The sequence below is a fragment of the Glandiceps talaboti genome, chromosome 12 (assembly GCF_964340395.1).
Source record: "Glandiceps talaboti chromosome 12, keGlaTala1.1, whole genome shotgun sequence".
Classification (NCBI taxonomy): Eukaryota; Metazoa; Hemichordata; class Enteropneusta; family Spengelidae; genus Glandiceps; species Glandiceps talaboti.
Window position 1 is genome coordinate 8,467,377 of NC_135560.1, and position 13,025 is coordinate 8,480,401.

Sequence of the window (13,025 nt, forward strand, 5' to 3'; positions counted from 1 at the left end):
ACAGCCTACAATGAAACTGCTAACTTGGCTAGTAACACTGACACGATTCCGTGTTCCGTGTTCATGTTTTGGGGCACATTTCTAAATACACGAAACCAGTTATTAAATGTGTAGTGGATATTGATATTCAGTTTAAAAATTAAAATCTTGAACTTTATTTTGCGAACGGTTTTGTCATTTCTTAGTAATTATAGGGCCGACTGTATCACGTTTAACGTTTATGTCAACCCGGAAGTACATAGACACGAAAATAGACGAAGTGACTTGTACATGTAATTAGTAACAAAATTTTGCTGTAACTGCTGATAACCTTCAAATTTATTTATTTTTATGTTGTAAATACATTCTAATATGCACTAAGGACAACACTATAAAGACTTGCTCTATGTAAGGTAATTTTTTGTCTTTTAAAAATGCAATAGTTAGATCAATGTGTACCAGAAATGTTATGTAGTATTTAAGCTAGAAATAAGACCACATAATATCTTATTATCCCCCCCCCCACAATGCCCAATTAAGACAAACTACTCACAGAAAGCAACAAAAAAAAGAGAAGAAGCTCCAAAACATAAAAAAGAGAATAAAATTACAGTAAGGAGTTGATGATGCACAAACAACTACAAAGAAATAGACAGTTCAATTACAACACAGGGTTTGACTGAAATAAATATGGGGTTTGGAAAAGTGAATTAGAAGTAGAGCAAAAACTAAGAGAGATGAAGAGCCTAAGTGAACAAGCGAAAGCACTTAAAGATAGGACCACCACATTTTTTTGCAGGACTACTACGTTAACAATTTTCCTAGTCCTGTGGGATAGTGACTTTTTTATTCTAGTGTCGAACCCTGAATTGGCTGAGAATGACTCTCTTTCGGGTACTTGGGATTGTCGCCGTACGGAAACTAAGATGGCGATTAATACATTTCTTCCCTATATATATATCTACTACAACTAGTACAAGTTGAATGTTGTTGACTTGGTAAATTTGTTAGAAAATTGAAATTCAAATTGCCTCAAAATTATTTTAGATCCCTAGTTTATTTCATTCATCATTAAAATTTTCCAGGGTTAAAGCTGTAAGACACTGGAATTATTTATAGCCAACCTCAAAATCTTCTCTCTTTTTTCTTTTTCTTGTGTGCATTTCCCAGTCATTTTTTTCTTAGATTTTGTGCAATTTTTCATAACAGTAGATTTTTGTTATAAAATGGTGACTATGGTATAAAAGTACAATACATTACCAACTTCTGTGTAAAATGTGTTTATAGTGAGACATCATATGAAACCACTAATCACTTTATTGCATCGCTAAAACAAAACTGCATAGTGAAGAGCTGAAGAACTGAACCACTTCTACATGTCACCAAAATAAAAAATTAAATTAAAAAAAAAACAGCGGAGCTATTCTGACCGATAGGTCGCTTGTTCTCCTTCGCCTATGCTGGCAACTATTTTTCTTTCCTTGTTTGAGATCCGGATCTATTTTTACGTCAATGATGAACACCTACTTTTGTCTCTTCAGTATGAATTTGTCAGGGATGAATCAACTTCCTATTTCAGACACTACATGTATCGACACCACAAATCAAATTCAAGTTTCTATTGTACACTAGGTATGACCTCCTAAAGTGCTCTAACACATCAGTAACTTTACTATACATGCAATATCAATGCCCCTATGTGGGCCAACATCATCTGAATTTGGGACCCAGAAATATGTACATACGCATGTACGCACATTGAGTTGTCACTATACAATGTCACTTTATTTTTCTTTCCTTGAAAATCAAACATGTATGAAATATGTAGTTTTCTAAATAACATCTGTGTGTGATAGAACAGCATCATTTTACTCTCTGTATTACCCTGTGCGAAAACCAAACAGAAAATTCCGGCAACAAAAGTAGGTGTTCAACATTGATGTAAAAAAAATCCGGATATCTCAAAGAAGGAAAGAAAAATAAAGTTGCCAGCATAGGCGAAGGAGAAAAAAACTAAATCTCAGTCAAGCAGGTGGGAAAAAAAATAATGACTCTCCACCAATCTTCCAAGCCCCCCCCCAGGATATCGAATGGTCTACCCCTTAAAAATCCGACAAAGTTTTGAAGATCGTCTGCTGCTCTCCAACTGGAGAGGACAAAGACTCCAGAAATCGCCGAATTGAGACATTATACATTATTTTCGATTGTTGTGCTACAATACCTAGGTAGATAGAAACTTCTAAATTAATCATTTTTTAGTAAATCTGATGTTGAAGTTACCAGTGTTATGCAAATATAGCTAAAAAAATAAAGATAATTAGTCATACAATGAAAAATTTCACTAGCATTCAAAAGAATATTATGTAGTGAAGTACTGGTGTTAATGTCATAGTGTTTGGGAGATGCTATTTTACCTTTTAATCATATCATTATTTTTATACATAATCACAGACCGTAATGTACCCGAGTAAACCATATCCTTTTGTACAGCACCGTCCAAGACACACCGCCAAGACGTTTAACTACAGTAACTCATAGACATAATAAGTCAAGATGGTACATGGTGCTCGGGATCCTTTTATTGATTACAATCCAACGAAAGCCTATTCAGGACTTCATGCTTCATACTTCACAGTTCACACTTCACAGTTTAATACGTCACTGATCAGTTGGAATAATTCAGATATAACCAGATTTAAACTGAATGCCTTCCGTAAGGGTATAGTCTTGCAATTTCATGATTTATGCAAGAAATTTAGCTCTATATCTGTGATTCGTCAAGTCCCAATGAAAGTTAGTTGTCAAAAATATTGTTGAAATGCCCGCCTTGCCTCCTATTCTCAGCACAGGAAAGCTTGCCGTCCTCGACTTCACTCGGCTTCATGATCCTCTACATACCCGGGATATGGCATGTGCGTGTTGAACTTCCTTCTATCCCATAACGAGTTTACACATTCCTTTAATCACTCCGGGAAAATTTTCAAGATTTTGTTGGTGCACGGTGGTGCACCCTCACTGTACACTAATTATATATAGGTCAATGTATAGGTCACCATTATTGATACATTGTCGCGAAATTTTCTTTGTAGGCTAGGCAAGGCTTGGTCTATTTTCCATATTTTTTGACCACACACATTTGGCGGGACATTTGGGTATAAATTATAGATAATTACACTTGATAAATATGTGAGAGTGTATTTACATCCTGAGATACAGAGCTCGATAAATGATTATGTACAAGCCTTGCAACAGACAGTGGTATTTTGTTATCGAGAGAAATTGGAAAAGAACACAGTAAAAAGGAGACGGTTCGAGGTCAATATAATACTTACTAAACTTCTAATCGAAAATCTAAAAGAAAATGATTTCTCTTTATTCATCTGCGCATTAGTGTGTGAAATTTGAAAATGATAAGTCCATATTTGACGAAATTGAAACAATGATAAATATTTAACCTGCTTGTGAACTCCATGCTCATTGCAAACCGATTTTAAGGCCAAGAAAAAAAGTGAGTGTGAATCACTTAAATACCCTGCCTCGGTCTTCTTTTTTGTCCAGCCAATGCAGAGTGCAGATCCAAGGGAAACACAAAATAAGGTTGGCACGAAACCCCTGAAATCAGAGCATCAGATTCAGATTCAGGTAGCGTCATATTGAGCATCAGATAGCCTCAGATCTGAATACACCCAATAACGGCAGTGAAGCAGAATCCTTCCCTGTAGTCTCAAAGCTATTATTTTAGGTTTGAGTCCGTCGGGTGTCTTCGGATTTGAGGCCATCTGACGCTCAATATAACGTTCAAGATAATGCTACCTGAATCTGAATCTGTATCTGAATCTGATGCCAATTTTATACTCGTTCGGTCGAATAATTACTCAAATTGGTCATTAATATTCATTGGATTATTACTAAAACCTGATCAGTTCTAGCCATTACCCTACAAAACATGTCTATCAAATTTCGTTCGAATTGATGCAGCCATTTGTTCGGAAATTGTGACACACACATACACACCCAAACTTCATTTCTATTATATAAACTTCCTTACGGAAGTTAAAAACGTAATCATCATACATGTATTTATCTGAAAATGATTGCCAGACCAATTGATTGTGGGAAAGCTGTATCCAAGCCAGTTGGTGAGACTGCCCTGTATAGACACTCCAAGTTCAATGCGTATGGTTTAACCCCCAGTCTATCAATAGAAGGGGTGGGGCTCATCCTTGCCATTTGGAACACCATTTCATCCAGAGTCAAGCGACTGACCAAATCATCGACCCGTTGATCCCATGGCAAAGATGTATTTTGAAAAGGGTATGAACTTGACCCTGGCACTGGTACAACCAGGTAGCCAAGAAGAGACAACACCAAAGTGCTAGCAATGATAGCCATTAGTTGTATCATTGGACCCAGAGAATAGAGCCGAACCTTCACAGCTCAAAGTGCAGTTCGCTGTGTGAAAGATTAACCTGGTCATTCTAGCATCTTGCTATTGAAAGTCCAGATGCTTTATCAATCATGTGATAGTCTGTTTGTACTTTTGTATCTGTATAAATACGTTGAATAACCAGATGTATCGACAGAGATGCACTAAGTCCAGTTATGTATTAGGATCCCCACCGGGGTAACTCTGTGGGTAACATTACGGGGGAGGGGGGTGCTTAGTCCATTGAGGTAGGAAGCCCTTCCTACTGCTATGCTTAGTCGAACTGGATGTGATTGAAGATGATAAACGCTGTATATTTGTTTGTCCTCTTTATGAAGAACTCGGAGAAAAGTATATTCCCACAACGTATATAGACAAGCCATTATCTGATTATAAATATTTGAGGTTTATGAACAATCAAAATCCTACTGTTATAAGAAATCGTGCAAGATATTTATTTTATGCTTTTGAAAAAAACACACACTATTTTTACAAGTTGTTGAATAAGCACACAAATGTTTTCAATTGTTAACTTTCATATTATATTCTTTGAATCTCCCATATTATGTTTTGTATTATATATTAGCTGTACCTTTGACCTTGGACGTTATCTTGATTTCTAACACACACACAGCCAGTCATACGCACGCATGCATACACGCACAAAGCCAGTCACACGCACACATGCATACACGCGCGCGCGCACGCACACACACACACACTCACTCACTCACTCACTCAATTAAGCACCTGACAAAGAAAAGCAAAAGTCAAATTTAGAAAGATGGCTGTTATTGTCACCAAAGGAAATAGTGCTTCCAAAAAACAAATTGTTAACAAGTCACACATAGCTAATACTGCAAACCAGATGTATTCACTTGACCAGAATGTCGGATCTCTAAATACAGCCTCATCGTCCATGTGACAATTCCATTCGAAATTAACGAAGGTTACGTAGGTAACTGTGAGAGCTTGTTAAGTTATCCCCATCACCGTCAATTTCCTCTATGCTAAATTTTTCTTTGAAAATTTTTGATTTTCACTTTCGTTTTATATTTTATATTTCATATTTGATAATTTTCATTTCATCTTTACAAAACTTTAATAACTTCAATTTAATCTATTTTTAACTTGAAATTTGACTTTTCTATCTTTTCTTTTTGAGATTTTTATTTTCTCAACAATATCCAGTAACATTTCAACATATTCCATAGCTTTAGTTTTTGAAATGAGTTTGTATACAGACTCGGTAAAAATTACCCTAAGACAACTATCAGGCCTTTTGAACAATTATTACATCCTTATTGTCATAGATAAATACACTATCATTTCTTTTACGTGATAAAAGTTCTGGATCTTGAAGAACCTGGAATACGTCTCGAAATAAATCTTCAGGTGCTGTTTCTCTAAAATTCAGAACATGGGTCAAAATATCTAAGATCAAGTTTCCGATCTCTGAATCTTTCTGTAAACACAAAGTGATGTCAATGGAAGCCTCCATATCCGATACTCTGACACTGGCCCCAATTTCATTAAATACAGCTACCACTTTGTCAGTTGGAACCCTTTTGTGACCAAAGAGGTGGGTTGGGAACTTCTTTCGTATTGCATCAAAGACATTTTTCTCTGTTGACAAAAACATACACACAGTCAATATTAGCAGTGTGTGAGAATGTGTACAGTAATCACATGCAACTTTGTGAGAGGAAATGCACTCTTACTCTCTTAGAACATCTAAATCGGGATATACCCAATAATTGTTTACTTCCCTTTTCACTATTATATTAATCTGCATATATATATATATATATATATATATATATATATATATATATATATATATATATATATATATTTGCCATCAATATACAGAAAAACCATGATTTTACATCATTTATGAAATTGCTGCAAAAATTACCCTTAATATTGAAATTGAAATAAAAATTGCCAACATATATTTTTTAATTGCTCAGTTAGCATGGTTAGGGGAACAGAATGAGATATGTTGGCAAAAATTAACATGAATTTCACATGAAACCCAAAAATCTGCCATATGCCCCTGCACTATAGGAAAAAGGCTAAGAAAAATGATTTAATCTGTTACCGTGCTCTTACAGAGGCTGCGATTGTATGCTCCCAAGGCCTATACCAGGGATAATAATTGAATAATTGTGAGGTGCTTTGTGCGAACGCGCAACATAAAAAATATAAGTATTAGTACCGCACCCGAAAATGATTTAAAAGCTGCTACGAATAACACCTAATCAAACCTCCAAACAATATCATATATGCAAATAAAGAAGTTCAACTATACCCGAATCGTTAGTGATGACAATAGTTCCATTTTTCACCAATATCTTGTACAGGTCCTTCATTGCCTGTTCAATATCCTCAAAGTAAGCCGTAACACCAATGAGAATTATGCAGTGAAAGCATTGGTTGTTATCGTCACCTTCCATGTATTCTTCGAACGTCATAGTCTTCCATTCAAACTCTACTCCCTCCAGTGCCGACCCCACTTTGGTGATATTCTCCTTAAAATTGGATATCAAAGCAGGTGAAGGCTCCATAATTGTTGCTTTGATTCTCGGATATCGCTTTTTCAGTTGAATAAGCACCTTTATATCTGCTTCGCCTGAAAATGAATATTTAAAATTGTGAGACTAGACACCACAGTTTATGAGATTAATTTTTTACATTGTAGTATAAGGTCTTTCAAACCATAGAACTTACACGAAAGATTGAATGTTTATATATACACACATTCACATTCGGATCCAAAGATCCATCATCTGTTTTATTTGCAATATATATTGGTTTTCATGGCAAATTTCGCCTTCTCTTTGCTAATCCAACAATGTAAGTACTCAAATATGTTCACATTCTGTTGAAAACGTTTTTTGATAAATAATCCGAACCTCTCAAATTATATCTCTCTTGACAACCATTAATCACCAACTTTAATTACTGCTCACATGTGGCATGCACATTAAGATATGTCATGAAGTATAAATGGTAGATGCGCTCCCAATAATGGAAATCCACAATTACAAAGTATAGAATGTACCCATCACTTGACCTGATTTTTTTGCGCCAACTTTCATTGATTTGATGCAACGTATGTAACCGAGACTACGTATATGTATTGATACATATTAAAGGATTCAGAAGTTGAAGTTGATGATGTTAGAATTAAAACGGCTGCATCTGGTGACCCTTTTTAGGTCATCATAATGCTGAAATAATGAAATATTTAAGTTGATATGTGTGGACTTTCTCTTAGCAAAGGCACAATATCATTGCCTTTATATTTGTATAACTAGAATGAGACTGCTGGTCACAGTTCTATAGTGTAACCCTTGTCTAAATCTCTTAATCTCTCTAAACTCAATATTTGCACACTGATTTTTTTTCAATCATAGTTATTGATTAGTTTTCTAAGAAAAGTTAAAATTGTTTCAAACTAAATATTAAAAGACGAGTACAGTTTCAAAACTCTAAAAAGTTGCGTATACATAAACATAGTGACATACGCATTGCGTCTGGACGAAATATCGTAATGCATGGGACTTGCTATACCTTACTGTTGAGGACTCCAAAACCTTGCGATAGTTAGTGACGTCCCTCTCTGCCATTTTGGAAAATACATGTTGTCGTCGTCGCACAATGTACAATGTCAAACTACTAACTAAAAGTGTTTTCAAAGTAAAATTGAACAGAAAACTAATGATCGCACAAGTCACCATTTCATCAAAAGGTATATGAGGCTGTTATATTTTTTTGACGACATTGAAGAATGCTAGTTGAAAGTCTACAACATCATGTTTGGCATTACCAATATCAATGTATAGCTTCAGCTAGCTGTGATCAGTTCACACTTCGTCTTTGTAAATAGTCATAGCTAATATTGGCCACTGAATAACCTTTTCATTTGGAACACGTTTACATAAACATTACATCTCAACAAAAAAAATTAGGACATACAAAGGGCATTATTTTCGATGACGTTTTTCATTAACACAACTGAATTGATAAGGTTCAGTAGTGTTATAAGCATGGTGCAGTGTGTGTGTGTGTGTGTGTGTGTGTGTACTACTTACACTCAAAAACCATCAGACCAATTGCCTTGGTATTTGGTGGGGACATTACTTGTGATGTCTAGTTGGGAAAATGATCACATCACATTCACGGTATGCGATATGGCTAAAAAATGCCATATTTGGTTGAAAAAACTTCCTGGTATATTGGTCTGATGATTCTATCAGTAATGTGCAAATTAGGACTAAAAATGTGTCTTTTGGTCAAAAATCTTTAATGCCAAAACCACTGAGGAGATTGGGCTGAAATTTAATGGGGATGCAATCTGATGAAGAAATCCTCATCCGTGATATGCAAATTACGTGTAAAAATGTGAATTTTGTCAAAAACTTATATCTCAAAAAGTACTTGGTCATTGAGACTGAAATTTGGTGAGATGTTTCTAGAAGTGATATTCTGCAGATTTTGTTCAAAATATTTCGACACAATTGACCATAGCAACCATGACCACGCCCTTAGCAACAACCAAATGCCAGTACATTTTGCTATAATAAGAACATCATCTGGTAGGTAAGTGAGTAAACATTCTAAAATGTATGCAAATATCCCTAGCACCATAACCACACCAATAGCAACAGCCAACAATTGTATATATCACAAAGATAAGATTCTTAGACAAGTGAACAAACATTCATAAAGTGTATGCAAATGTGCCTACCAACAAGACCATGCCCATAGCAACTGCCAAATGATCGCATATATTGCAAAGATAACAGGGATTAATAGACAACTGAGTAAATGTTTCAAAAATGTATGTAAATGTACATAGCAACAAGACCACACCCATAGCAACAGTCAAATGATCACATAATGCAAAGATAACAGGGATTAATAGACAAATGAATAAACATTGAAAAACAATTATGCAAATGTACCTAGCAACAAGGCCACGCCCATAGCAACAGCTATATGATGATATATATCACAAAGATACCGTCAGGTATTCATAGACAAATGAACATTCAAAAAATGTATGCATATAGGTCTAGGAACATGACCACACCTATAGCAACAGCCAAATGATCGCGTACATTGCAAAGACAACAGCAGGGCTGGATAGGCAACTGCATAATCATTCAGCAAATTAACACCTATACCTAGTATGGATCAGCAGGTGGATAAACAATTTTAAAAATTGTACAGTTGTGCGACAACGCCATTGGCAATTTTTGCAAATTGCCAAAGATTTACTCTCTGAGTTAGGATGACAGGTTTTGAGTTTTGAAACAGTCACTTGCTAGATCGTTATTTATCTCCAGGGACTTATGTCCCAAAAAGTTTTGTTCTTGAACGAGCAATTGTCTCTTCATTTAGCCAAGCCAAATTCGTGCATTCTTGTCCTAAACATATTGCAATGGTATATTTTAGTTGTGCAAAACATCCATTGCTATCAATAAATAATGAAACTGTATGAAATCATGTGACTACTTTCACATATGAGTATACGTCATCTTTTTTGTTTTCATGTGCAACATTCTGCAGTTGGCAAAACATTTTTACTCTTGAATGTACCCAGTACATACAAGAACAAGTATGAAATCTATGTGAAAAATGTAATGCTCAGAACAGAAGACTAACTGCATGCCGATTTTGAAAACAAAGATAACTGATGGCGAATTGCAGAGAAAAAATAACCTGACAACTAATCGAAAATCTACACCAAATGTAATGACGAATAAAGATTTCTCAGTGAAAGAATCTTTACAAAGTGTTCCTTTGTGGTATTGTTGATTTGGTACAGTGAATTTGTGTGAAGACCCGACCTCAATAAATTCCAGTGTTTGGATCTGGTCTAGTAGATTTGAAGGTCAGAACTCTCTAAGACTAGACTGTTCATTCATTCCCTGGCTTTTGAGAATATAGAAAGCATACATTATACCACGTACAGTCCCAGGGACTGTGATTATACCTGCTTGAACATGTGCCACCACGTTAAACTTTACGTGCGTGTTGCGTGCGCCAAAAATCCGTGTTTTGTCTGGCCTAGAACCATGGATGTATTTGTGAGATGGATACATGGATCCATGCGGCGATGCCTAGAACCTACTCGTGTGGGGGATTTACTCTTGCTTTTTATCTACCACACGAGACTGGATTTTTGTCTAAAATTATCATTTCAATAAATTGTCATTTATCTTAATCAGTTGGATTCATTAACGTTTACCCCGTTCGAATCGGGATATCCCTGACTGCAAAACGTCACCTACCTGACCCACTACCTACGCCCAGGTAGTGGAATTGTTCTATGTCACCTTTGGCGCCTGAAATGATTTCTTGGGGAATTTCAGCTGAACATAGCTCGTACACCTTCTCAGCCCTGTCTGTGAGGCTGAGGTAGGCAACCTGACTTTGAAGATAGTGAGTAGGAGACGACAACAATGAAGTCATCTGTGAAGCCATCATGATCACAGGCAGCTAGCTGACGTTCTATTAGAATGTTTCAACTGTAAACAAATTCAGTGATTGTATTAGTATTAAATACATTTCGTCTGAACACGTTCGAACATAGCGTTATCATGTAGACGCTTACATACATGTTATCAAGGATGAACGTGTACTCTGTAATATACCGGGGTGCGTTCGATTATCCGTCCCCGGGGAGCCTCAGGCGTTCGATTATGCTTGCCCGGGGAGCCTCAGACCAGGGTAACTGACGTCACTTGGGCACGGCATTTGGGGTACCCCTGGGATCGAGCCTGTAATTAAATCCGTGATTCACGATAAATAATTTGGTCCGTCTTTCCAAAATATTTTAGACAACTTGAAGTGAAAAATTATTTCCTCACTAAATGTGGAAAGATATCCTCAAAATACGGTATAATTCTTACGGAATTGATAACAATTACATGTCCTCCCCATCTTGGGTCAAGTCAGGTCAGGTCAATCCCCAAGCTGCCCCTGCCTCATTCCGCTCCATGAGGAGGGCTGGGGCACCCCGAGTGTGACGTCATGTAGTAATCGAACGCAACTTGGCTCGGGGCAACTTTAGGTGCCTCGAGGCACCCTTGGTTACATAATCGAACGCACCCCTGGATAAAATAACGGGTTTCTAGGACCCTCGAATAAAACGTACACGCTGTCCCACAAAGTTGCCCCGAGCCAAGTTGCGCAACAAAATAACCTTCTCCACAACGATCAACACGGATTTCTACCTGGTAGATCTTGTGTAACACAACTATTAGAATCCTTGGATGGTTGGACTCAAATTCTAGACAAAGGTGGCTGTGTTGATGTGATTTACATGGACTTTATGAAGGCTTTTGATAAGGTTCCTCATCAGCGTTTACTCCAGAAACTGTCAGCCTGTCACATTGAGGGAAAACTACTAAATTGGATAGGAGCATTCCTAAGTAATCGTAGGCAACGTGTCAACGTCAACGGGGAGTTCTCTGATTGGGCAGATGTCTACAGTGGCATTCCACAGGGAAGTGTGTTAGGACCCTTACTATTTGTGATTTTCATTAATGACATGCCAAACTGTACTATCTCCACGTTAAAACTCTTCGCGGATGATACAAAGTTATTCACCAGATCAGATGTTCAAGATGGCCCAACAACACTGCAACAGGACTTGAACTCACTACAACAGTGGTCAGATATCTGGCTACTAAAATTTCATCCTCAAAAATGTAAGGTTTTGCAGCTAGGACGGAATAGTCCACATACAACTTATACTATGGGATCAGACCAACCAGTTATCCTTGAGCATATTTCAGAAGAGAAAGACCTTGGTGTTACAATTGACTATAAATTATCATTCGATCAACATATTGCTAAGATTACACAGTCTGCAAATCGACTTCTGGGGATCATCCGTAGAACCTTCAACTTTTTGGACAAGGACACCTTTCTCTGCTTATATCGTGGATTGATTAGACCTCACTTAGAATATGCTCATTCAGTTTGGACACCCTACAAGGCTCATCAAATTAACACCATCGAGTCTGTTCAACGACGTGCCACTAAACTAATACCCGGACTACATGAATTAACATATCCTGAAAGACTTCGTTCACTGGAACTTCCGACGTTAACTTACAGACGGGTCAGAGGTGACATGATTGAAGTTTATAAATTAACTCATGGTCTATACAACCTCTCATCTACACTACTGAGGTTGGATACCAGCCAGGTTACTCGAGGTCACCCATATAAATTAAAGAAACTAAATACACCCTCACTGGAAATTCGACGTCACTTTTTCTCAAATCGAGTATTTCAACCATGGAACAGCTTACCTGACAATGTAGTAAATGCACCAACTATAAACTCTTTCAAGTCAAGATTGGACAGATTTTGGAGTACAAAACCATTTCTCTATGAGTATTCTATTGATCCATACTTCCAATACCGTCGCACTGGAAAATATGCACTGGACTGATTCCACTACGTAACATTCTATGGAACTATGAACAGGTCATTGACCTACAACATATGTATAATATGATGATGATGATGATGAAAGTCCCGTGGTCGCGGTGATCAACGTGGAGAAATGTATCAACAAACAACCTATGTTTTC

General features: G+C 36.8%; 1 protein-coding gene across 1 annotated transcript; it reads right to left on the reverse strand.

Moving 5' to 3' along the window:
• Nucleotides 1-5,200: 5,200 nt before the first annotated feature.
• On the reverse strand, nucleotides 5,201-12,951 carry LOC144443668 (histamine N-methyltransferase-like). Its single transcript, XM_078133209.1, has 4 exons — nucleotides 12,742-12,951; nucleotides 10,711-10,947; nucleotides 6,720-7,040; nucleotides 5,201-6,031 (listed from the first exon to the last, which is right to left on the reverse strand). The coding sequence occupies exons 2-4, from the start codon at nucleotides 10,904-10,906 to the stop codon at nucleotides 5,679-5,681; spliced, it is 870 nt and encodes a 289-aa protein (XP_077989335.1). The 5' UTR covers nucleotides 10,907-10,947; nucleotides 12,742-12,951; the 3' UTR covers nucleotides 5,201-5,678.
• Between the last annotated feature and the right edge of the window lie 74 nt (nucleotides 12,952-13,025).

What these genes read in the sequence shown, in the direction of transcription:
- LOC144443668 (XM_078133209.1), bottom strand. Translation starts at nt 10,906, where the DNA reads ATGATGGCTTCACAGATGACTTCATTGTTGTCGTCTCCTACTCACTAT. An exon ending in GGGCGTAGGTAGTGGGTCAG is followed by an intron (nt 7,041 to 10,710) that starts GTAGGTGACGTT and finishes ATTCATTTTCAG; the next exon opens with GCGAAGCAGATATAAAGGTG. An exon ending in TGTCATCACTAACGATTCGG is followed by an intron (nt 6,032 to 6,719) that starts GTATAGTTGAAC and finishes TTTTGTCAACAG; the next exon opens with AGAAAAATGTCTTTGATGCA.